The sequence below is a fragment of the Palaemon carinicauda genome, chromosome 41 (genome assembly GCF_036898095.1).
Source record: "Palaemon carinicauda isolate YSFRI2023 chromosome 41, ASM3689809v2, whole genome shotgun sequence".
Taxonomy (NCBI): Eukaryota; Metazoa; Arthropoda; class Malacostraca; order Decapoda; family Palaemonidae; genus Palaemon; species Palaemon carinicauda.
Window position 1 is genome coordinate 25772656 of NC_090765.1, and position 25640 is coordinate 25798295.

The window sequence follows — 25640 nt, forward strand, 5'->3', positions numbered from 1 at the left end:
CCCTGAGTTGCTTCCACCTGTACCAGCAACTTTGCAGGCATCCCCCAACTGGTGGACAAGCGGGGGGAGTGCCTATCCTAGCATTTACGGCTGTGGCCGCTCCCTCTAGGATGTATTCCTCCCCTGGAGGACTTTGTGCCTTTCCTGTCATTGGTTGGAAAGGGACACCACTGGCTTCTTGCTCGTCGGGGTCTTGGCTGGGTTGGACTGCTGTGGAAATGGTGGTTTGTAGGGCCTGGATGTCAAATCTCTATGGAGCAGGGATTCCTAGTGAGACTTCCTCCATCTCTCAGAAGCATGTTCCACGTCCTTAGGCCCAAATAGAGAGGATCCCGCTAGAGAGGAGTTCCTGAGCCTAGCAATCTCAGCATTCGAGACCTGCTGATGGAATCTCTCGGACACTGCATCACGTTGTTTCAAGATGGAGTTTGCCCACTAGTTCGAGATTTGGTACGCAAGAAACTCGATGGTGTGAGTGCCTGAGAGGAGGAAGGGTTCCATGGCTTTCCTGGTATTTTGGAAAAATCCTCGATCCGTACAAGGATTCCCAGGGTGCCCATCCTAAGATCAAGCCATGAAGTAGCCTGCACGGCATACTTCGTGACTTTCTCCTGATTGAGGATATCTGCTGCCGAGAAAGAGACCCGACGGTTAGAGAACCTTTCTAGAGAGACTTCCTTGGTTAGCTCTTACAGAGAATGGTGGAGTGGAAGCTTTGTCGGACGCGAGGAGGTGGGATGAGCTTGGCAGAAGAGCCAGACCAATGAGAGAATGAGAAGACAGAGAGCTGTTGGGCGATCTAAACCTGGGTATTCTTCAGCCATTGGGACCAGGGCAAGGCTGCACTGGCCTTTGAAGGTGTCTGGGTGCCAAAGACACAATATAGGACTGTATTTTTGCCCTCTCGTGGGGGTATCTCTGGGTCGGCAAACCCATTGACTATCCTGATAAGAGTTAGCATTTGCCAGAAGGCATGTTCTGACTCTTTCTGCTCCCCCTCTGAAGTGGGACTGGCAGCAGAGTCTCCTTCCTCCATCCTGAGAGCTCATCTCGGGGTAAGTCATGAACATCCCTAGAGTGGCTGACGGATCTTGTAGGTCTGGAAGTCCTCATAAATAATTTTGAAACTATTGGAGTTCTTCGATTCCTTATGGGGAAGGAGGTAGAACTCTAACATCGACAGATGGTTAGCATTATCTTTCCTGGTTACTACCAGATGTGGAGAGCTCTCCACACAAGGGGAGTCTTCCTCCGAAGGTGGAAGGGAGGACATCCACCCTTCGCGAGGCTCCCTCGGCAGAGATGAGGCGGGAGAGTGTCTGGGAGGAGAGCCAGGAAGGATCGGCCTCGAAGGCCTCACAGGGGTCAGCTTCACTCTAGGAGATGTTATAGCATCAGAGACTCTTCCTTTCCTCTTCAGGGGTGAAGCAGCCGAGGTTCTTTGCCGGGACACTGCTGGTTCTGACGAATGTTGGGGATCTGCAAAAGCATCTGAGGAGCGTGAAGAAAAAGCAGGCCCAAAGGCTTCCGCAACTGCTCTGACCATAGCACTGAACCTGGGCTGCTTGCTGATGCTGGCACTGTCAGAGAGATCCCCTGAAGGGAAGGAGACCAAAGATGCCCTTTGAGGAGTCTCATCCGGCGGATGAAACTGTGGGTTCGCCTTTGAAGTCAGAATCTTCAAGATCTTGAACTCCCCTGTGTTGCTCTTTCCCTCTTTCCACGGCAGTAGCGCTGTAATGCGTTATCGAGGAGGGGAATGGGGCGACGGAGACCTGTTGGAAGACCTACCTTTCTGTTCCTTCCTTTCCTTTTGATGGCGCGACTTCCTAAAATTCGGAGAGTCTTGTTCTGCTTGGTGAGAAACATGCTTGCACGATGGTGAGCAATGGAGAGCTGATGAGCGCTGGTGCGCAGGAGATTGCTGGGGTGTTGGCGAGCGTTGATATGCCGGGGAGCGCTTGCGCGCAGAAGTGCGCTGGGGCACTGGCGAACCGGAGAAAGCCGACGTGCAGGAGAATGCTGTCGAGCTGGAAAGCACTGGCAAGCTGGAGAATGCTGACGCAGGAGAGCGCTAGCGCTGGTACCCAGGAGAGAGCTGGCGAGCTGGAGAGCGCTGGTGAGCAGGAGCGCGCTAGCGAGCATTGGTGTGGTGGCGAGCGCTGGCAAACGCTGAGGTGTTGAAGACTGCTGACGTGCAGGAGAGCACTGACGAACTGGAGAGCGCTGACACGCTGGAGAGTGAGGGCGCGCTGGTGCGCTGATGAGCGCTGGGGAGGTAGTGAACACTTGCACGCAGGTGGAAATCTAGCAGGAACCTGGTGCATTAGCGAATGACACGATGGCTGAGGAAGCGTCAGTGAGAGCGCACGAGGATGGCACATAGCTGGATGACGCGCAGGCGAGTGACGTGTGGTGATATGGCGAGCAGGCAGGCGCAGAATTAGAGGTGTTAGGAACGGAGACGGCAAGTCAGGAGAAGCAGATCAGTGCATCGGAAGAGCTGGAACAAGGATGTGCCCTCTGGAAGGGCGAGCATCCACCCTAGGGGATCGTGCGCAATCCACAGGAGAGTCCAAGGCCAAAGTTCGAGGATTAGCGGTAGCGTCATCAAAAGAAGGTCCAAGAGCAGGCAAAGGTCTAGGGCTAGAAGACAATGGATGGGAAGATTCCTCTAGGGAGGAAGGCTGCGTAGATGAAGCTGAAGAGCCAAAGAGGCGCCTTTTCACTGACGGAGAGGGCACACACATAAGGCGAAGAGGAGGGCGAGCCCTACGGGAATGACGACGCCCTCTGGGGGCCGGTGGATCAGCAAGCTGACCTTTAGCAGCAGCAGTCCTCCAAGGGGGAGAATCAATCACAGGAGAGACTCTCGAAGGACTTTGCTTCTCCCCCGAAGGATGTTCGGAAGGGGGGGGGGGTCACAGTTTACAGCAATGGTGGAAGAGTCCGAAGGGGCAGAAGTGTCGGCAGGATGGGTAGCAGACGATGCCTCTGACAACTTCGTCAACCCAAGCAAGAGGAACCACTTCCAAAGTTGACGAGGGCTGCACAATAGCAAAACGGAGAAGTTGCAGCAAGGCATCCTTGGAGGGCGGACCCGGTAACCCCACGGAGACAACACCTGTACAAAGGGAGAAAGAGTCAAGGAATCTTCCGGGGGAAGAGGCGGAGAAGCTTCGCTAGGTGAGGCGACACTGTCTCTCGAGGACTGGGGTTGACCAGGAGTTAAAGGGCCTGCGCTACTACTCAACGGTCTCTTGGAAGAGACCAAACGAGCAAGAGCTTTGGAGGAAGGTCGGGAAGCATCAGCCTTAGGTCTTATTTATTTTTTTGAAGAAACCTTCGAAGGAGAAGAATCTCACTTAGTCTTTTTCTTCTGCCAGCACCCATACCTTTCCCACTGAGAGGCAGACCACCCCCAACACTCACTACACTTATTACCACTATCACACCGTTGACCTCTGCAGAAGGGAAAACGGGCGTGGGATCGGTGTCCAAAGCAGACATGAAGGTACTACAGGGTCGGCCTTCAAGTCCAGGGTAGGTACGCATGTTCGGCAGAAGTCATCACAAACACACTGAGAAGAAAAAGCATTATTGGCAGTCCAAAAATTAGTGAGGATGGAGAGTGGCATCGACCGTTCACCATCCAAGCCAAAAGCTAAAAAGTGAGCTTAATCATATGTGTGTGAGTGGGAGAGGTAGTGAACTAACCCCTCCCTCCCCCCGCTAAATAGCAGGTTGGGTAGTTAACCCTCGTTAAATCTTAATGCCTTGTCCTTTCAGCTTCGCCGAAAGTAATACCCCCTAATAAATAGCGCAGGTTTGTATTTCAGTCATAAAACAAACACTGAATTCATTCAAGGGCACATCAAGGTCTTCAGCTTCAGGTATATCAATAAAATTATTCCCTTCATATCTCCTATTCCTGACCTCACTAGTGTTCCATCAAACATTGCCTTTCTTTATCCTCTGTTGTTATAACAGATCCATCCCTCTTTTTGATGGGTATGTGCTTCTTTGATCCCGTAAAGATTTCATCAATTATTCTATGAGCAATTCTTACACCATAGCCACTCCCTGAATTCATAGCTTTGTCAGCCTCATTTGCTTTCCTGTGTAAATACTATCTCCACTCATTCCTGGGTTTTCTTTAGACTTCATTAGCAATACTGTACTGGAATACTTAGCATGCTCTACCTTGTAATTTTCATTACTTGAAAAATGTCAATGATCAATTTCTGTCTTTGTCTCATTTTTATGGTATCTGTACTATGCTAATACTATTACTTTTTTATTTCTTAGATTATAAAATTTAAAAAGAAAAAAATTAAATCATTGGATATCTGATGAATCAATATCCAACAATGAGTAAATCATCATTAAGAATTAGTGATAAAATTATATTTTAATTATAAAATAAATTTTTGAATATACTTACCCGGTGAATATATAATAGCTGCTACTCAGCGGCTCGACAGAAAACACACTCAAAAACTCGCGAGCGATCGCTATGAAGGTTGCGGGTGTGCCCACCAGCGCCACTATCGGCCAGATACCACTCTTGCATGTAAACAAACCCTTCAATTCTTTTCGTCCCGCTGCGTCTCTATTGGGGAGGAAGGGAGGGCCTTTAATTTATATATTCACCGGGTAAGTATATTCAAAAATTTATTTTATAATTAAAATATCATTTTTAAATATTTAACTTAGCCGGTGAATATATAATAGCTGATTCACACCCAAGGCGGTGGGTAAAGACCAGAGTTAAGGGGACCGTCCGCGGTGGTATTTTGGCATACCAACTTGAAAAATTCAAAAATCGTTTTATTGTCTCTCTGTATAGAGAAACATATCGTACATGCTCTCCAGAAGTTTCAACCCATTATTTTTTACAAATAACGAAGATATAGAGGTTTTTAAATGATGACGTCATCCTTACTGTGTCGTCTGCATGACTTAGTTTGACAAAATCGTCTTTGTGTCTAATTTTGCATATATATAGCGATTTTTCACTTATATTTCGATCTATCGTACGTCTGACAGAAATGGAAGGCATTGGTAGAGTGTAGATGAACGAAGTCTACTACAATAACAGAAGCCAAAGTTGCCAAAGATGTATAGAAGTTATAATGTATGCCTATGTTTACTTGAAGTTCGTATGTACATTGTGTTTCCACAACGCCTTCGGGAACATTATAGCAAGGCCAATGTTACCTAAGGTTGTAGAAAGGACAAATAGTCAATAATTTTTCCAAACAATGAAAATAGCGGTCTTTAAATGATGACGTCATCCTTATGGCGTCGTCTGCCTGACTGAGTTAGACAGGTGCGCAGTTCTCTCTCTCTCTCTCTCTCTCTCTCTCTCTCTCTCTCTCTCTCTCTCTCTCTCTCTCTCTCTCTCTCTCGAATTATTTAAAACTCCCATTTATACAAATACTATAATAACAATGTTCAACTCTCTCTCTCTCTCTCTCTCTCTCTCTCTCTCTCTCTCTCTCTCTCTCTCATGTTTCGAAATCTCGTACCTCTGGCAGAAATGAAAGGCATTGGTAGAGGGTAGGTGAATGAAAACTACCACCTACGAACACATCACAAAGTTTCCAAAGACATATAGAAATTATAATGCATGTGTTTATTTACTTGAAGTTTGTATGTTGATTGTGCTTTCACAACGTCCTCTGGAATTTTATAGCAATGCCAATGTTACATAAGGTGATAGAAAGAACAAAAAGTAAGTGGAGAACAAGAAAACAGAAGCCAAAGATCCCAAAGATGTATAGAAGTTATAATGTATGCGTTTGTTTACTTGAAGTTCTTATGTACATTGTGTTTCCACAACGCCCTCGGGAACATTATAGCAAGGCCAATGTTACCTAAGGTTGTAGAAAGAACAAATAGTCAATAATTTTTCCAAACAATGAAAATAGAGGTCTTTAAATGATGACGTCATCCTTATGGCGTCGTCTGCCTGACTGAGTTTGACAGATGCGTAGATCTCTCTCTCTCTCTCTCTCTCTCTCTCTCTCTCTCTCTCGACTTATATACCCCTGCTATTTATACAAATACTTGTATTCTCTCTCTCTCTCTCTCTCTCTCTCTCTCTCTCTCTCTCTCTCTCTCTGTACATCCTTTTATTAGATAATAGAATGAATCTTTTTTTTCATTTGTTCGTATATCCTTGCAAAAATTCTTATTCTCTCTCTCTCTCTCTCTCTCTCTCTCTCTCTCTCTCTCTCTCTCTCTCTCTCTCTCTCTCTCTCTCATCTTATTTTATAATAGGATGAATCTCTTTTTCATTTGTATGTATACCCTTGTAAAAAGTACTTTCTCTCTCTCTCTCTCTCTCTCTCTCTCTCTCTCTCTCTCTCTCTCTCTCTCTGTACATCCTTTTATTAGATAATAGAATGAATCTCTTTTTCATTTGTTCGTATACCCTTGTAAAATATACTCTCTCTCTCTCTCTCTCTCTCTCTCTCTCTCTCTCTCTCTCTCTCTCTCTCTCTCTCAATTATTAAAAACTCCCATTTATACAAATACTATAATAACAATGTTCAACTCTCTCTCTCTCTCTCTCTCTCTCTCTCTCTCTCTCTCTCTCTCTCTCTCAATTTGAACTGTCATCTATATCAGCCAAAGGCTCTCTCTCTCTCTCTCTCTCTCTCTCTCTCTCTCTCTCTCTCTCTCTCTCTCTCTCTCTCTCTCTCTCTCTCGTTTCGAAATCTCGTACCTCTGGCAGAAATGAAAGGCATTGGTAGAGGGTAGGTGAATGAAAACTACCTGCTACGAAAAAATCACAAAGTTTCCAAAGACATATAGAAATTATAATGCATGTGTTTATTTACTTGAAGTTCGTATGTTGATTGTGCTTTCACAACGTCCTCTGGAATTTTATAGCAATGCCAATGTTACATAAGGTGATAGAAAGAACAAAAAGTAAGTGGAGAACAAGAAAAAAGAACCAAGAAAAAGGGAAACATGGATAAGAGTACAAAGCTGAAACCTGCTAACGAAAACACTGGCAACAAATGGAGATCGCTGGCAACTCATAACATAGGAATAGTAAACTGAGGGTTCAAATACCTCCTTTAGGGTGCATTTATGTAGGAATGAACAATAAAAGTTATCATAATAATATTATCTTGATTTCTTTTAGAAAAGAAGCGAAAGCTTGCTGCAAATCTTTGGGAGCTCATTACTCAAAAACATACTTATTCCCACTTAGGTACATTTTTCTCACTTATTTGTTGTTCGATATTAGAGAAAAAGATATCGTTGAAAAGAAGAATAAAAATTCCACAATTCTGTCAGACAAAATTTTGATTTTCGTTTTACATTTTTTTTCACGATTATTTTCCGTCTAGACGAGGAAAAAAAAATAAAAATTCTTTAAAAAAAAAACAGAAAGGAAAATCAAAATTCTGTCTGACAGAATTGTTCGGTTGTTAGAGTAGTTTTTGTGGTATAAGTTTCAATATAATTGGTATTATAGTAGTGGGGAAAAATGTACCTAAATATTTTTTTTAAATCATGATTTTTGCTCATAAATCCAAAAGTTTTTGATCAAATGACTTGAAATTTTTATATGATGAAGGTATTATATGTGTCTAAAACATATATAGAAATTGTGTAATTTGGATCATTAGGAAAAAAAATGGCGGACATGGCGGACGGTCCCCTTAATTAAGTTTACAGCGTATAAGCTAAGAGTTTTTGACAGTTATCAATATAACAAAATCAAAATATATAGGTACCTGGTAAGGAAGTTGACTTAGACGATTACTCTGCCTTATAAGTCTGTCTTCCTCACGAAGCCCAGCGATCCTCTTAGGATGCTGAAAGACTCCCAGGAGCTGAAGTATCAAGGGCTGCAACCCATACAACAGGACCTCATCAAACCCTAATCTGGGCGCTCTCAAGAAATGACTTTGACCACCCGCCAAATCAACAAGGATGCGAAAGGCTTCTTAGCCTTCCGTACATCCCAAAAAACACTATTAAAAAACATTTAAAGAGACAGATTAAAAAGGATATTGGAATTAGGGTAATGTAGTTGTAGAACCCTCACCCACTACTGCACTCGCTGCAACGAATGGACCCAGTGTGTAGCAGTCCTCGTAAAGAGTCTGGACATCTTTTAAGTAAAATGACGCGAACACTGACTTGCTTCTCCAAAAAGTCGCGTCCATAATACTTTGCAGAGATTTATATTACTTGAAGGCCACGGAGGTTGCTATAGATCTAACTCCGTGCGTCTTAACCTTAAGCAAACATCGGTCTTTCTCATTCAAGTGAGAATGAGCTTCACATATTAAAAAATCTGATAAAATATGACAAAGCATTCTTTGACAAAGGCAATGATGGTTTCTTAACTGAGCACCATAATGCCTCAGATTTACCTCGTAATGACTTAGTACGAGCTAAATAGAACTTAAGAGCTCTAACAGGACATAATACTCTTTCCAGTTCGTTGCCTACTATCTCTGATAAGCAAGGAATATCAAAAGATTTAGGCCAAGGACGAGAAGGCAGTACATTTTTGGCCAGGAAACCAAGTTGAAGTGAACAAGTGGCTTTTTTCTGTAGAAAATCCGATGTTCTTACTGAAGGCATGAAGTTCACTGACCCTTTTAGCTGAAGCCAAGCACACTAGGAAAAGTGTCTTGAGGGTGAGATCCTTCAGGGAGGCTGAATGTAATGGCTCAAACCTGTCTGACATGAGGAACCTTAGGACCACGTCTAAGTTCCATCCAGGAGTTGCCAAACGACGTTCCTTAGAGGTCTCGAAAGACTTAAGGAGATCTTGGAGACCTTTATTGTTGGAAAGATCTAAGCCTCTATGTCGAAAGACCGAAGCCAACATGCTCCTGTAGCCCTTAATCGTGGGAGCTGAAAGGGAGCGAACCTTTCTCAGATGTAAAAGAAAATCTGCGATTTGGGCTACAGAGGTACTGGACGAGGACACAGATGCTGACTTGCACCAGTCTCGAAAGACTTCCCACTTCGACTGGTATACTCTAATGGTAGAAGCTCTCCTAGCTCTTGCAATCGCACTGGCTGCCTCCTTCGAAAAGCCTCTAGCTCTTGAGAGTCTTTCGATAGTCTGAAGGAAGTCAGACGAAGAGCGGGGAGGCTTAGATGGACATTCTTTACGTGGGGCTGACGTAACAGATCTACCCTTAGCGGAAGACTTCTTGGAAAGTCTACCAGCCATTGAAGTACCTCGGTGCACCACTCTCTCGCGGGCCAGAGGGTAGCAACCAACGTCAACCTTGTCCCTTCGTGAGAGGCGAACTTCTGCAGTACCTTGTTGACTATCTTGAATGGTGGGAATGCATATAAGTCCAGAAGAGACCAATCCAGTAGAAATGCGTCTATGTAGATTGCTTCTGTATCTAGGACTGGAGAGCAATAGATTGGTAACCTTTTGGTCAACGAGGAGGCAAAGAGGTCTATGGTGGGTTGACCCCAAGTAGCCCAAAGACTCTTGCCCACGTCCTTGTGGAGGGTCCATTCCGTGGGTATCACCTGACCCCTCCGACTGAGACAGTCTGCCAAGACGTTCAAGTCCCCCTGGATGAATCTCGTCAATAGGGAGATGCCTCAAATTCTTGACCATAAGAGAAGGTCCCTTGCGATCTCGAGCAGCGTGAAGGAGTGTGTGCCTCCTTGCTTGGAGATGTACGCCAAAGCTGTGGTGTTGTCTGAGTTGACCTCTACCACTTAGTTTCGAAGAAGCTTTCGAATATCATCAAGGCCAAGTGGACTGCTAATAGCTCCTTGCCGTTGATGTGCATGCTCTTCTGACTTGAGGTCCACAGACCCGAGCATTCCTGACCGTCCAGGGTCGCACCCCAACCCAAATCCGACGCCTCTGAGAACAACGCGTGGTTTGGGTTCTTGACTGCTAGGGATAGTCCCTCTCTCAGACTGATATTGCTATCCCACCATTTCAGGCATGCCTTCACCGGTTCGGAGACTGGGAATGATACCGTCTCTAACGTCTTGTCCTAGTTCTAGTGAGAGGCTAGATGGAACCGGAGAGGCAGAAGGTGTAGTCTCCCTAGCGAAACAAACTGCTCCAGGGATGAGAGAGTCCCTACGAGACTGTTCCAACTCCTGACTGAACAAAGTTATCTTTTCAGCATTAGTTGGACTTCGAGCAGGGCTTGTTCTAATCGGTGGCAGACGGAAAAGCCCGAAAAAAACTGGACTGCGAATCTCCACCCTCAAATATAGAATAATCTGGGATGGGATCAGTAGGGACTTTTAGGTTGACCAAAAGTCCCAACTCCCTGGCCAGACTCAACGTCCAATGCAGATCCTGCAGACAGCGAAGACTGGACGATGCTCTGAGAAGCCAGTCGTCCAAGTACAGGGAGGCTCGGATCTCGATAGATGGAGGGATTTTGCCACATTCCTCATGAGCCTTGTAAACACGAGAGGAGCAGGACTGAGGCCAAAGCACAGGGCTCGAAACTGGTACCCCACATTCCTGTAAACAAACCTCAGAAACGATTGGGAATCCGGGTGTATAGGAATGTGGAAGTATGCCTTCCATAGACTTCATCGTGAAGTTTGTCTTGACAATGAACACATCGAGCGCACTTGCCTCTTACGTACTCCTGCAGTGAACATGGCTGCCAGATCATGGAGCCATCCCTGAGGAACTTGTTCCTGCAGAGAACGTGGCTGTCAGATCATTGGAGCCATCCCTGAAAGCCTTGTTTATGCATGACATAATTGTAAGCAAAACTTCAAACGCTCGAAAAAAGACTCCTAACAGGAGATGGTCTAGCTCTGAAGTCGACCATAAAATCTTGGAGCGTGTCATGGCCAGGCGCCAGGGAGAGTCTATGGGTGTCATATCAGACTCTCGCTCTATAAGCCAGCTTAAAAGTAGGGAAAGCAAAGGCTGTCTCCCCCAAACTCCTCCTGGTGATAAACCAGTCGCTTAGCAAACGTAAAGCTCTCTGAGAAGAGCGAGAGAGCACTAGCTTAAAAAACAACGGCTTCGAAGTAGCTAGGCCTAGTGTAAACTCTGACGTTTAGGCGAATGAGGAGCAGCAGTTACAAAAAGATCCGGACAAAGATCCTTAAAAATCAGTATGATTTATTTAAAGTCCATAGAGGGCTAAGCAGCTTTAGGCTCCTCTCCGTCTGACAGAGTCCTCAAGGGAATATCATTAGGAGGGGGAACAGCAACTTCCTCATCTGAAGGAACCTTGTCCGACAATAGCCGAGTCTCAAGCAAGGGAGAGACCTACCGTGGTGGCAATGCTTTATAAGCAGAGTCCACACGCACTGGTGCATTAGTAGCGGACCAGGACGCAACGTCATGTAACTGCTTGACAGTCTGTGAACTGTCAACAACAACAGGTGCGTGAGGACACACAGCGTCCACTCGAGACTGCTTTGACCGCTTAGTCTGAGCAGTCAAAACAACTCTAGAATGGAGGTTGACGCTCAGCGTCAAAACAAGTCAACTCCGATGGTTGGCGAACGTCCTGAACGTCAACAGGAGCATCAGCAAGTGGCCTAACGTCCAAATGCAGCTGAAAATCCACGCGAGACCGCATCGAGTGTGGTTCTAAACAACCTGACTGACGTGACTTGGCTACGCCAACGTCAACAGGACGCACAAAGGAACGTTTGGGTGGCTGAAGGCTAGGATCTCGATGAGATAAACGGCTAGGCTCAACGGACTTATCGGCAGAATAGTCTTCCATAAGGGAGGCAAGCTTATTCTGCATGTCTTGCTGTACAACCCATTTAGGATCAACGGGAATGGTTGCGGTAAGAGACGAGGGTAACGTCTGTGACTGCAAAACCTTGCCTACAAAAAGACTCTCGGAGTCTGTGTTACGCTTTTGTTTAGGCGGCGAGCAGTCTTCCGATGACTGCATAGGGTCAGAGCTGTCCTAATAGTTAAAACCAGGACGCTGGACCTGTCCTGAAAGGACTGACTTTCGCTTAAGGGCCTCGAAACCTTGTTCCACGGTTTCTTATGCGAAAAGCCTTCGGATGACGAGGAGAAAATAGTCTCTCTCGCCTTATGGTAGGGGTGATCTTGGTGAGATACGCCTGATACCATAGAGGGAACGTCTGTTCGCTGATCAAGGCCTCTCGAACCCATAAGTCGTACGACATTACTTCTCCCCTGGGCTTGGGAGCTTGCAAGAGGTCCCGGACTAGGCGAACGACAGGCACGAACAGACGAACCCTCGGTCGCAACACTGATAACACTTTGCGCAATATCACTTTATCACTACGATTTTCTGTTTTGCACTTATTTCACTGAAATCGAATTTTTTAACAATTCACATTAGGTATGAATAAAACTGATTTCTACCTGAAGCACGCAATTCTACCCTCATCAAAAGGTTATAATTGCAAAATCAGTCGTATAATGTAAGCACATTAATACCAGCAAAAAAACAGTAAACATATTTTAAGATAAAAAGATCAGTGGCTGGGGAAGAGACTAAACACTAGTTCATTCAAAACTACGTTTTCAATCTCTCACCGTACAGTGCCTTGGGACGAGAATAAAAAACTAAAAACGTTTTATCCTTTCTCCCCGTACAGAGACTAGGGACGAGAGTAACTCGAGAACAACGTTACCCGCTTGGGACGAGATAAAGATCGGAACGTCTTCTCTCCTCTCTCTCCCTCCGTCTCTATCTCTCTCTCTCTCTCTCTCTCTCTTGATTTCGCACCGAAGAGAAGAGCCCACTTACGTTTCGTCAAAAAAACAGGTTATTTGACCAAAGGAAAAAACTGAAAGGTTTTTCAATTAAAAAGTTCCTTTAAAATAGAATTTAAAACATTTAAGCTTTGAAAGAAGAATGAACAAAACGTCAGAATCGATTTACTCTTTCTGCAAAGTGAAACCGTGATACTCTCTCTCTCTATCGTAACGATAGAGCGCAAACTGCGTAGCATAAATAAACTAAACGTTAGTTCATCTTTGAAACAGTACGAAGACTATTCAAAGAAAATCTTTCATAAAATATCTATTAAAAAATATTCATTTAATAAGTTTTAAATCATTAGCTCTGTAAAAGCTATTTACGATTGAAAGGGCTCAACGTTGTTTAACTTCGGTTTCCAAGTTAGGACCGCCTACTCTCAGGAAAGGTCGCATATAAACAAATCATTAATATTTATCTTGATGTTTATTATAAATGGAAAGCTAATCGAAGAGGCCTAATAAAGGCGGGTGAGATATAAAATATATAGAGGAAAATCTATAATTAATTTATAACGTGATAAGATATTGCTAAAAGCCTAAACACACTTCCGTACTAAGGGAAGGGTCGGCCATTTAAAAGTCAAGGAAAGTCCAAAAAACAATCCAAAGTCATCAAAAATTAAATCTATCCAAAAACGAGTTCAAGATTTAAGTTGAAGATAAAACACCTGTACTGCGAAAGCTTAAACCAAAATGAAGTACTTCACCAAATATGGTGAGAAAACTCCAGGTTCTACAGCGAGTAATGATACGTCTTGTCGTCAACGTCGACAGAGAAGAATTGAAGGGTTTGTTTACATGCAAGAGTGGTATCTGGCCGATAGTGGCGCTGGTGGGCACACCCGCAACCTTCATAGCGATCGCTCGCGAGTTTTTGAGTGTGTTTTCTGTCGAGCCGCTGAGTAGCAGCTATTATATATTCACCGGCTAAGTTAAATATTTAAAAATGACTATACCTTTCAATTTTCCTTTTTGGTAAGGAACCCACTGGGAATTATCAGAGCCAAAGAATTCTCCAACACATAGAAGCATGGAGAAAGGGCCATTTTTTTCATTGACACTAGAGACCCGCTTGAATAGCTGATTTAAACGTCCCTCCACATTACCACAAACAAGTCTGAAAGTATTTAAAAAAGGTTTTTCAGATCTTATAACACTTACCATGTGACATTGATCACATGAATAATATACCAGTACACAGGAATACTAAAGACATATATCTGACTATGACATAGCATTAATAACAGCAAGAATATACTGTAACCACGATTTTTTAAAACATTCAAGACTCCATGTAAATATGAAAAGTTTGACAAAATTTTTCTGATCAATTTGATCTCAAACATATTTTACAACTCAAGCTAAAAGATAATAAAAAAAGCTTAAGTTCATGCAGTTACTTTCACTTTTACCCATCATCCCCATGCCTCATATTACTTCCAAGGCCTAGAGCAAAACACAAAAATATTTTCACTTAATTTCATAATCTGCAATTGAGAACCCCTATTTCCTAAAAGCTTTCATATTTTACAACCTCTAATTACTATACAATACTGTAACAATATTTTTCCGGTAAATAGATGAAAAAAATTAAATCCAAGTTGCAAAAGAATAGAATTCTTAGACACAAGTGGCATCGTCACTGATAGAAGGAACACCTTTATCTCACCTAAATAATTTTCTTTTTGTGTACTTTGAAGTACACAGGTAAATAAAAATATTTTTAAATATCAGGTGCAAATTCACACTTTTAAATAATGTACTGTACATCAATTATCAACTAAAACTGGTTACTGTAGAAAACTTCGCTAAATTAGTGAGGCTACATCCAGACCCATTTCATTTCTGTTATACATTAATTACAGAAATGTTATTTTTATTAATAAAATAAATTTTTGAATATACTTACCCGGTGATTATATAAGCTGCAACTCTGTTGCTCGACAGAAAACTCTACGTTCAAAATACGCCAGCGATCGCTATGCAGGTAGGGGGTGTACATCAACAGCGCCATCTGTCTAGCAGGTACTCAGTACTCAATGTAAACACAGAACCAATTTTCTCCTCGGTCCACTGGGTCTCTATTGGGGAGGAAGGGAGGGTCCTTTAATATATAATCACCGGGTAAGTATATTCAAAAATTTATTTTATTAATAAAAATAACATTTTTCAATATTAAACTTAGCCGGTGATTATATAAGCTGATTCACACCCAGGGGGGTGGGTAGAGACCAGCATTACTTGTTTACATTATTATGAGCTAAGTATTTTGTATTTCATTTTAGCAGTTATTCAAAATAACAAACATAAAATAAATAAGTACCTGGTAAGGAAGTCGACTTGAACAATTACTCTGCCTTTTTAAGTACGTCTTCCTTACGGAGCCTCGCGATCCTCTTAGGATGCTGAGCGACCCCTAGGATCTGAAGTATCAAGGGTTGCAACCCATACAACAGGACCTCATCAAAACCTCTAATCTAGGCGCTTCTCAAGAAATGACTTTGACCACCCGCCAAATCAAGTAGGATGCGAAAGGCTTCTTAGCCTTCCGGACAACCCAAAAACAATAATAAAACATTTCAAGAGAAAGATTAAAAAGGTTATGGAATTAGGGAATTGTAGTGGTTGAGCCCTCACCCACTACTGCACTCGTTGCTACGAATGGTCCCAGAGTGTAGCAGTTCTCGTAAAGAGACTGGACATTCTTAAGATAAAAAGACGCGAACACTGACTTGCTTTTCCAATAGGTTGCGTCGATTATACTTTGCAGAGATCTATTTTGTTTAAAGGCCACGGAAGTTGCGACAGCTCTAACTTCGTGTGTCCTTACCTTCAGCAAAGCTTGGTCTTCCTCATTCAGATGGGAATGAGCTTCTCGTATTAACAGTCTGATAAAATAGGATAAAGCATTCTTTGACATAGGCAAAGATGGTTTCTTAACTGAACACCATAAAGCTTCAGACGGGCCTCGTAAAGGTTTTTAAATAGAACTTAAGAGCTCTTACAGGACATAAGACTCCTTCTAGTTCATTTCCAACCATACGATAAGTTTGGAATATCGAACGATATTGGCCAAGGCCGAGAAGGCAGCTCGTGTTTAACTAGAAAACTTGTAGAACATGTAGCCGTTTCGGATGAGAATCCGATGTTCTTGCTGAAGGCATGAATCTCACTGACTCTTTTAGCTGTGGCTAAGCATACCAGGAAAAGTCTTTAAGGTGAGATCTTTCAGGGAGGCTGATTGTAGCGGTTCGAACCTGTCTGATATAAGGAATCTTAGTACCACGTCTAAATTCCAACCAGGTGTAACCAAACGACGCTCCTTCGTGGTCTCAAAAGACTTAAGGAGGTCCTGTAGATCTTTATTGTTGGAAAGATCTAAGCCTCTGTGACGGAAGACTGATGCCAACATGCTTCTGTAACCCTTGATAGTGGGAGCTGAAAGAGATCGTTCTTTCCTCAGATATAAGAGGAAGTCAGCTATTTGAGTTACAGAGGTACTGGTCGAGGATACGGATACTGACCAGTTTCAGAAGATTTCCCACTTCGATTGGTAGACTCTAAGGGTGGATGTTCTCCTTGCTCTAGCAATCGCTCTGGTTGCCTCCTTCGAAAAGCCTCTAGCTCTCGAGAGTCTTTCGATAGTCTGAAGGCAGTCAGACGAAGAGCGTGGAGGCCTTGGTGTACCTTCTTTACGCGTGGCTGACGTAGAAGGTCCACCCTTAGGGGAAGTGTTCTGGGAACGTCTACTAGCCATCGAAGTACCTCGGTGAACCATTCTCTCGCGGGCCAGAGGGAAGCAACTAGCGTCAACCTTGTCCCTTCGTGAGAGGCGAACTTCTGCAGTACCTTGTTGACAATCTTGAACGGAGGGAATGCATATAGATCTAGATGTGACCAATCTAGTAGAAAGGCATCTATATGAACTGCTGCTGGGTCCGGGATTGGTGAGCAAAATATTGGGAGCCTCTTGGTCATCGAGGTTGCGAAGAGATCTATGGTTGGCTGGCCCCAGGTGGCCCAAAGTCTCTTGCATACATCCTTGTGGAGGGTCCATTCTGATGGAATTATTTGTCCCTTCCGACTGAGACAATCTGCCATGACATTCAAGTTGCCTTGGATGAACCTCGTTACTAGTGATATGTCTAGACCTTTTGACCTGGTGAGGAGGTCCCTTGCGATCTCGTACAATGTCAGATAGTAGGTCCCTCCTTGCTTGGAGATGTACGCCAAAGCCGTGGTGTTGTCCGAGTCCACCTCCACCACTTTGCCTTGAAGGAGAGACCTGAAGCTTTTCCAGGTCAGACTTACTGCCAGTAGCTCCTTGCAGTTGAAATGCATTGTCCTTTGACTCGAGTTCCATAATCCCGAGCATTCCCGACCGTCTAAAGTCGCACCCCAGCCTACGTCCGATGCGTCCGAGAAGAGAACGTGGCTGGGAGTCTGAACAGTCAGGGGAAGACCCTCTCTAAGGTTGATATAGTCCTTTCACCAAGTCAGACAAGACTTTATCTTTCCGGAAACCGGGATCGAGACCGCTTCTAGCGTCTTGTCCTTTTTCCAGTGAAAAGCTAGATGGTATAGAAGAGGACGGAGGTGTAGTCTTCCTAGTGACACAAATTGATCCACGGATGACAGTGTCCCTACCAGACTCATCAACAGCCTGACTGGGCAGCGTTCCTTCTTCAGCATCTTCTGGATGGATAGCAGGGCTGGGGGCTGATCGTCTTGTTCAGCAACGTCCTCATCAGAGGGTTCCTCATCCGAAACTGATGAGGAAACGGCAACGGAGTGGGCAACGTCTGACTCGCTGAATCCGGTCGCACTGGTGGATGCGTGACGGAGCCGGACGCAATATCATGGAACTGCTGCACAGTCTGTGAACTGTCAACAACCATGGGTGCGCGAGGAAGTACAGCGTCAACCCGAAACTGTCTAGACTGTCTGGGTTGTGCAGTCAACACCCTACCGGGTTGCTGAGGTTGACGCACTGCGTCACAACAAGTCACCTCTGCTGGTTGTTGAACGTCCTGAACGTCAACAACCACCTCCGAGCGTCGCTTAACGTCAACGTGCGACTGGCAACCCACACTGGGTCGCATCGGTGGAAGAACCACCTCAACTGGCAGACGCGAGTAGGTTACCTCAGCGTCAACAGGGCGCACAACCGACCGGTTGGAAGGTTGTTGGCCAGAAGGAGGAACCACCTCAACTGGCAGACGCGAGTAGGTTACCTCAGCGTCAACAGGGCGCACAACCAACCGGTTGGAAGGTTGTTGGCCAGAAGGTTCTTCTCCGCATTTAAGTCCTCTATCAAGGACGCAAGCTTGGACTGCATGTCTTGCAGCAAAGCCCATTTAGGGTCTACGGGAGCAGGTGTGGCAACAGACGGGGTTAGCGACTGAGGCGGAACCATTTACCATCCCTGAAAGCCTTTTTATGTGTGACATAATAGTACAGCAAAACTTCAAAGGCTCGACAAAAGTTGAGAAGTTGACCTGTAAACAACTTGGAGCGTCTCCTGGCTAGGCGCCAGGGCGAGTCTACCAGAATTGAGAAGTCTATCTGGGCAGTGGCATGAACTCCCAAGCCGAGAACTTCTCTCGTATCCTATCAGACTCTCGCTCTATAAGCCAGTTTAAAAGAAGGGAAATCAAAGGCTGTATCCCTAAAACTCCTCCTGGTGCAAAAACCAGTCGCCTAGCCAACGTAACGCTCTCTAGGAGAGCGAGAGAGCACTAGCTTAAAAACAACGGCTTCGAAGTAGCTAGGCCTAGTGTAAGTTCTGACGTTTAGGCGAACGAGGAGCAGCAGTAACAAGATCCGGACGAAGATCCTTAAAAAATCATCATGATTTAATTAAAGTCCATAGGAGGCTAAGCAGCTTAAGGCTCCTCTCCAAATGACAGAGTCCTCAAGGGAATATCAGTAGGAGGGAGAACAGCACTTTCTCATCTACAGGAACCTTGTCCGATAAAAGCTAGGTTACCTCAGAGAGTCTCTCACTGGTGCATTAGTAGCAGACCAGAAGGCAACGTCATGTAACTGCTTGACAGTCTGTGAACTGTCAACAACTGAACTGTCAACCACAACAGGTGCGTGAGGACATACAGTGTTCACTCGAGACTGCTTTGACTGTCTATACTGAGCAGTCAAAACAACTCTAGAATGCGGAGGTTGACGCACCGCGTCAAAACAAAACAACTTAGACTGTTGTTGTACCTCGCGAACGTCAACGGAAGGTTCCGTGCGTTACTGAACGTCAACATGCGGCTGGCAGGGTACACTGGAACGCATGGGTGGCGGGACTCTCTCAGCTGGAGTGCGGCAGAAGGTCGCCTCAGCGTCCACAGGACGCACAACCGTGGTTGGTTGTAGGCTAGAGGTTGGTGCAGTGTCAACCTTCTCCGCACGAAAGTCCCGCATCAATGACGTTAACTGAGACTGCATGGTCTGCAGCAAAGACCACTTAGGGTCTACAGGAGCAGGTGCGGCAACAGACGGTGTGACTGCCTGATGCGGTACCGCTTTGCCTCTCTTAGGAGGTGGGCAGTCGTCGGAAGACTGCAGCGAGTCCGAACTGACCCAGTGGCTACAACTGGGCCGTTAGACTTGCGCGGAAGGGACCGACTTGCGCTTAATAAGTTGCGAGACCTTGGTCCATGGTTTCTTACGAGAAACCTCTTCCGCAGACGAGAAATAAATGGGCTCTCTCGTCTTTGTGTGGGTGGGGCGATCTTGGGTAGATACGCCCGAAACCACGGAGGGAAACGTCTGTTCGTTGATCAAGGCCTGACGAACCCATAAGTCGTTCGACATTACTTCTCCCCTGGGCTTGGGAGCTTGCAAGAGGTCCCGGACTAGGTGAACGACAGGCACGAACAGACGAACCCTCGGACGCAACACTGTAACACTTTGCGCATATCACTTTATCACTTCGCTTTCTGTTTTGCACTTATTTCACTGAAATCGAAACTTTTACTGATTTCTACCTGAAACACGCAATTCTACCCTCATTAAAAGGTAGTAGTTGCGAAATCAGTCGTATAATGCAGCTCATTAATACTAGCAAAAAACAGAAAACATATATAAAGATAAAAAATTCAGTGGCTGGGAAAGAGACTAAACACTAGTTCAAATAAACTACGTTTACAATCTCTCACCGCACATAGCCTGGGGACAAGAATAAAACCCTAGAAACATTTTACCTTCTTCCCCGTACAGCAACTAGGGACGAGAGTAACACGAGAACAACGTTACCCCTTGAACGGAACGTTTTCTCTCCTCTCTCTCCCTTCGTCTCTATCTCTCTCTCTCTTTCTCTCTTGATTTCGCACCTAAGAGAAGAGCCCAATTATATATCGTCAAAAAAACATGTGATTCGACTAAACGAAAAAAACTGAAAGGTTTTCCAATAAAAAGTTCCTTTAATTTAGAATTTAAAACATTAAAGCTAAGAAAGAATGAACAAAACGTCAGAATCGATTTACTCTTACTGCAAAGTGAAACCGTGATACACTCTCTCTCTATCGTAACCATAGAGCGCATATTGAACGTCCTGAACGTCAACAACTGCGTAGTGTAAAAAACTAAACGTTAGTTCATCTTTGAAAACAGTACGAAAACTAAACGTTAGTTCATCTTTGAAAACAGTACGAAGACTATCAAAGAAATTCTTTCATAAAACATTAAATTTCAAAAGTTTTAAATTCTTTAAAGGCTAAATACGATATAACAGGCTCAACGTTGATTAACTTCGGTTCCAAGTTAGGACCGCCTACTATCAGGAAAGGTCGCATATAAACAAAACATAAAAATTATCTTTATATGTTTATAATAAATGGAAAGTTAATCGAAGAGGCCTAATAAAGGCGGAGAGATATAAAATATATAGATCTATAACGTGTTAAGCAAAATTACTAAAACCTAAACACACTTCCGTCTAAGGGAAGGGTCGGCCATTTAAAAGTCAAAGAAAGTCCATACTCTCTTTGTCACCCTAATTAAATCTATCCAAAACGAGTTCAAGTTTTGAGATGAAGATAAAACACCTGCATAGCGAAAGCTCAAAACTAGAATAGTGTACTTCACCAAATAGTTGTGAAAACAAATCCAGTTAGTAACAGCGTATTAGTAGGTCTTGCCGGTAGCCCGACAGAGAGAAAATTGGTTCTGTGTTTACATTGAGTACTGAGTACCTGCTAGACAGATGGCGCTGTTGATGTACACCCCCTACCTGCATAGCGATCGCTGGCGTATTTTGAACGTAGAGTTTTCTGTCGAGCAACAGAGTTGTAGCTTATATAATCACCGGCTAAGTTTAATATTGAAAAATGGAATTTTCAGGATAAAATTCATATTGATATTTACCTGGATAATTTAAATATCCCTGAATCTCATAAAACTGCCCAAATTTTAAATATTAATAGCAGCCCTGCAGCCACCTATTCTATCCTCCCATTGTCTACACTGCCAAATTATCCAGGTAAGTATTATTAATATTAATTTCACAATAAAAACTCCATATTAATAAACATTAACTTAGAATAATTCATCAAGCCCAATTATCCACATTGGTATAGAGGAGGAATTTCAAAAAATTTCCCTTTTTGAAAGACCGAATGGGAGGAACAAAATTAAGGCAAGAAAAGGACAGAAAACCAATCAAACCTTTAACATTCTTACCAGTTATCCACAACTGTAGCCTTGAAGGCCTAGGAAGAATTCAGTCAGTCCGACTGGTCTTTAGCACTCCAAAAAAAGAGGGGAGGGCAATACAATCACTGCTACAGACTTGAACGTGCTTTAGGCATCAAGAGAAAACAAGCTAACACTGCTCCTTTGGGACTAAATGCTTAAGAAAATAACCCTGTATGAGTAAAATAAAAAGTCTCAGAAGCCTATTGTGTAAAACGATAAGTCATTGTACCAAAGGTACAATGACAGGATGCAGTCGACTAAATCAAACAGTAGAACCCCAGTTTGTGACAATAAACCATACGGTTTTGTCTTCAAGAGAGCGCATGATCCAGGAAGGAGTTCTTATGGCCTTTATGAAGCTTTAATAACACCTGTTGAAGTTATGTAAAACTTCTCAGGAACGAGTCTCCCGAAAATAGGGCAGTCTCGTATGTGGGAGTTTGCTTCAACAAGACCATACATTATATTGCCATCGACCACTTTCCCAGGTTGTCATCAAACGCTTTCTCGCTAGCGAGAAAAACTATCGTCTAATGCAGGCACGACCTGCCAGGGGAAATAAACTGGAATGTAAAAAATTTTCCTGCTAGCTTCCATCCCAGCAGTTAAGGGTTTCTCAATGATGAGACACAATCACAAGCCGCCTGCTAACCAAACCACTAGAAGTGGGAAGGTTCAGGGAAGACGACGGTGGTTCGTGATGTTACAAGTCACGCTATGCTGGAAGACCATAGAGCTTTCAGAGAAAACTCTGGATCGCGGGAACCGAGAGATTCGGTGCGACGAAAATATGACAAATTCGAAGATAATTTGTATTTTTCCTAACCATACAAACCTTAGCTATTTACAAAGGGTTATTACTTTTAGCGTAGCTGAAATGGCGAGCCATTAGAATTTAACGAGGGTGTATTACCCCCGCGCTAGTTAGCGGGGGGGTAGGGGAGTGGTAGCTAGCTACCCCTCCTCCCCCTCACACACAGGTGAATACTCACTTTCACTTAGAGGTAGGACTTGTCTTGGGGGACAGGGCTGGCGGGCAAATATGTGTAAATAGCTAAGGTTTGTATGGTTAGGAAAAATACAAATTATCTTCGAATTTGTCATTTGTTCCGTAACCGAAATACAAACCACGCTATTTACAAAGGGTGACTTATCCCTTAGGAAGGGTGGAAAGTCCCCAGCCATACTGGCTTTGGCTTTACCCGGGGACTCAGAATCCGAGTGAGTCGCACTCGAGAAAAGGAGTCCCTGCACCTCACAAGTTCCTTGCACCGCAAGGAACCATGTGGCCTACGTAAGCTTGTGTGTGAAGGAAGAAGTGTGACCCGTCTTAGGCAGTTGACCTGGAGTTCCAGAAGGAACTCTGGGTTAAGACGTTCCCAATACCACCTCGTCAGGGTATGGGGGACGCGACAGTATTGACTCAATACTCGGAACACAAGGAAGCATGGTTTACCTGCAGAGGTTCGAGGTCAGCTATGCAGAGACCAGGATGCTGCTTCCCCGTAGAGGGGATGATGAAGAAAGAAGTAAGGGCCAGACATACTTCTTTCGTTCATGCAGACTAAAACCTGATAACAATGCCCTCAACCTTCTGCTACCTGTCCAAAAAGGAGCCTGAGGTTAGACCAGCTGTTGTGTAGCCACCACAGAGCGATAGAAAACGTATCGAGACTCCTGTGGGTCACGCCCTGCAGGAAGCGGGCTGCGAAGGTCATCAGACGCTTCCAGACTCCAGCTTGTAGCACCTGCGTCACAGAGTAGTATTACTCGAAGGCGAGGGACGTTGCGATGTATTTAACATCGTGCTGTAGGGCGACGTGACGGGGGAGGGTCTGAAGACAGGTCGAGATGAATGTCCTTGAGTCCGGGCTGAAGAGGTATACTGGTGACTCTCCCCCCATGTCCTCCTTGTGTTCCCAAATCGGCTGCAACTGAGGCCAAACTGCAGCTGTTCCCAGCGCTAACCTCTCGATTCCTGTACTGGCAAGAAAGAGAAGGTCTTGGGACATCAGACACAGAATGGAGACTCAAAATCTTGAATGAATCGGACCGAAGGGTCGGGACCCTCAGATTCTGAGTCTAGCCAACAACTCAGGAGCGAGCCTGAATGTTGCCTTCCCCTCTTCCTTAGAAAGGGGGGGAGTAGTAAGAGACCAAGAAGATTGCTTACACACTGGCCGTGGCCAGAGTGAGCAGAAGACCCAGGGCGGAATACAATCCGAGGCCTGTCGTAAAAGGGTCTTGAGAAGATCTCTTAAAGGACTAAAAGTCCGAGCCATGCTCCAAGTTGGAGGTCTTCCTCCGACTAGGGCAGGGACGATCGTAGCTTCGCATGAGCGAGGATAGATCCAGCGGGCAGGAAAAAGTTATTCCTTTAAGCCTGAAGGTCAGGGAAAGGCTGAGCGACAGGCTTCATTGCCAAGAGCAGAAAGGAGTTTCCTCCCGCCGAAAGGCAATAAGACCGTTATTGCTGGAGAAGAGGCCTCACGGGAAGAGGTATATCTCCCACGGCACCAACCACCTTAGACTCTTCACTTTGCCTGGGAGACCCCTGTGGATGACTATCGCAGATGACGCGACCTCCGTACCGCGACTGTAGCGGGTTGTCTCTTCTAGAGGAGGAAGCGTAGTGTCTCCAGGCATGAAGCCGAAGCGACGCCCCGGTTCGGGAGAGATGTCGCAGTGTGGTTGCTTGAGTAGTCTGCGCCGTGGGAGAAGCTCTCCCGGGAGTTCCGTCAGGGGAAGCAGAGGGTCCAGAAACCGTTCTGCACATAGTCCCAGTGGAGCTCTCCCATTGAAAGGTTGACAGACAACCTGGTTTTGTTGAGACCCATTGTCCGCAGACAAAAAGGAGGGAAGACGCAGGCGTCGAAGTTGTCCCACCATCACCGGAATGCATCTTGCCAGAGTCTCGGGGTCTGAGACTGGGGGGAAAACTAGCGGAAGCTTGAGGTTCCAAGCTGTCGCGATCAGGTCCCCCAGACCAGCACTTGCTGGTTACCCAAGGTCAAAGACCCCTAGGTACACTCTCTCTATGAGGCTCTGCTCGGATAGTCTGAGAGACACATTCCCCTGCCTGGAATGAGAGAGCCGATGGTGGAATTGAGAGAATCTCAATCATCCCGATATCTCTACTGCAAGATGTGAAGGTGTGAAAATGCGTCCCCTGCTGGTTAGCATGAAGTCGACACGCAACGGGGCGACTTGGCAGGAGCGGTAGGATCTGAAGAGGGGCCAGACTAAGGCCCTTAAGCCTGCCTGAATGATGGAGAGGTATCCTTCAGGTCTTGACCATAGGCCTGGACCGGAACATGCCCCCCCCCCCTTTCCTTTGACGAGTCCGAGAACCGCATCAAGAATGTGGGGAAAGGACGAGAATATCCACTACCATCAAGAGGCTCCATAGGTCAACACCCATTGCAGGTTTAATAGTTCCGCTGGTCCCATAGGGCCAGGGAGTCCGGTTAAACATTGCCTGAAGCCACCGGAACTTGGATCGCCCCACATGGAACTTATCCTGAGGCGACCGTTCGGACTATAAACGGGTCAATGAGGAAAGAAGAACTAGGAAACGTTCCAAGGTAGGGCTGAAAACTCTGCTTGACTGAGAACAGGTACTGCGACTCTCCTCAGTCTTGCCACGGTGAACCGAAAGGAAGGCTCGGAGGATGTGGTAACAGAATCTGGCGTCCCCAGGTGGTCACCCATCCAAGTACCGACGTTGCTTAACCTCGCTGGACGGACGAGAAGCGGGGTTTCCAACGTGGTAAGGCGGTTGACTCAATATCATGGCCAGATACTCCAGATGTTGAGGCAGAGGAAGAGAAGGCTCCAAGCAAAATACCATGAGCCCACACTCATGGTCAGCATTCGGAAGCTTTTCCCGGCGCTGAAGAAGGTCGAAACCCGAGCCTACCGGAGTTGACCAGCCCTCCAAACAGCAGAGGAGGCGGAAGTCTGCACCTGAGCGGCCAAGAGGAAGGCAGGGAGAGTTCTCTGGGGAAACAAACCTGCTATGCCACGGCGGGATAGCCACACTGCATCATAAGCAGGAATACTTGCAGTTTAGGCTGAATTCGACGAGCACCCTGGAAGATGGATGGAATGGAAACTGAAAGTACCCGTCCTTCCGATCCAGGGTTAAAGGAGTCCTGTCGCCTCGTTACCAGTCTGATCGATT

At 45.2% G+C, this 25640-nt stretch overlaps 1 protein-coding gene across 2 annotated transcripts in view; it reads right to left on the minus strand.

Moving 5' to 3' along the window:
- The window catches only part of LOC137632454 (CWF19-like protein 1), a 164221-nt gene that overhangs the window by 128654 nt on the left and 9927 nt on the right, over positions 1 to 25640 (minus strand). For both annotated transcript variants that reach the window (XM_068364385.1, XM_068364383.1), the window contains exon 2: positions 13714 to 13874. In XM_068364385.1, the coding sequence (XP_068220486.1) occupies positions 13714 to 13874 (161 nt within the window). The remainder of the gene's footprint in view (positions 1 to 13713; positions 13875 to 25640) is intronic.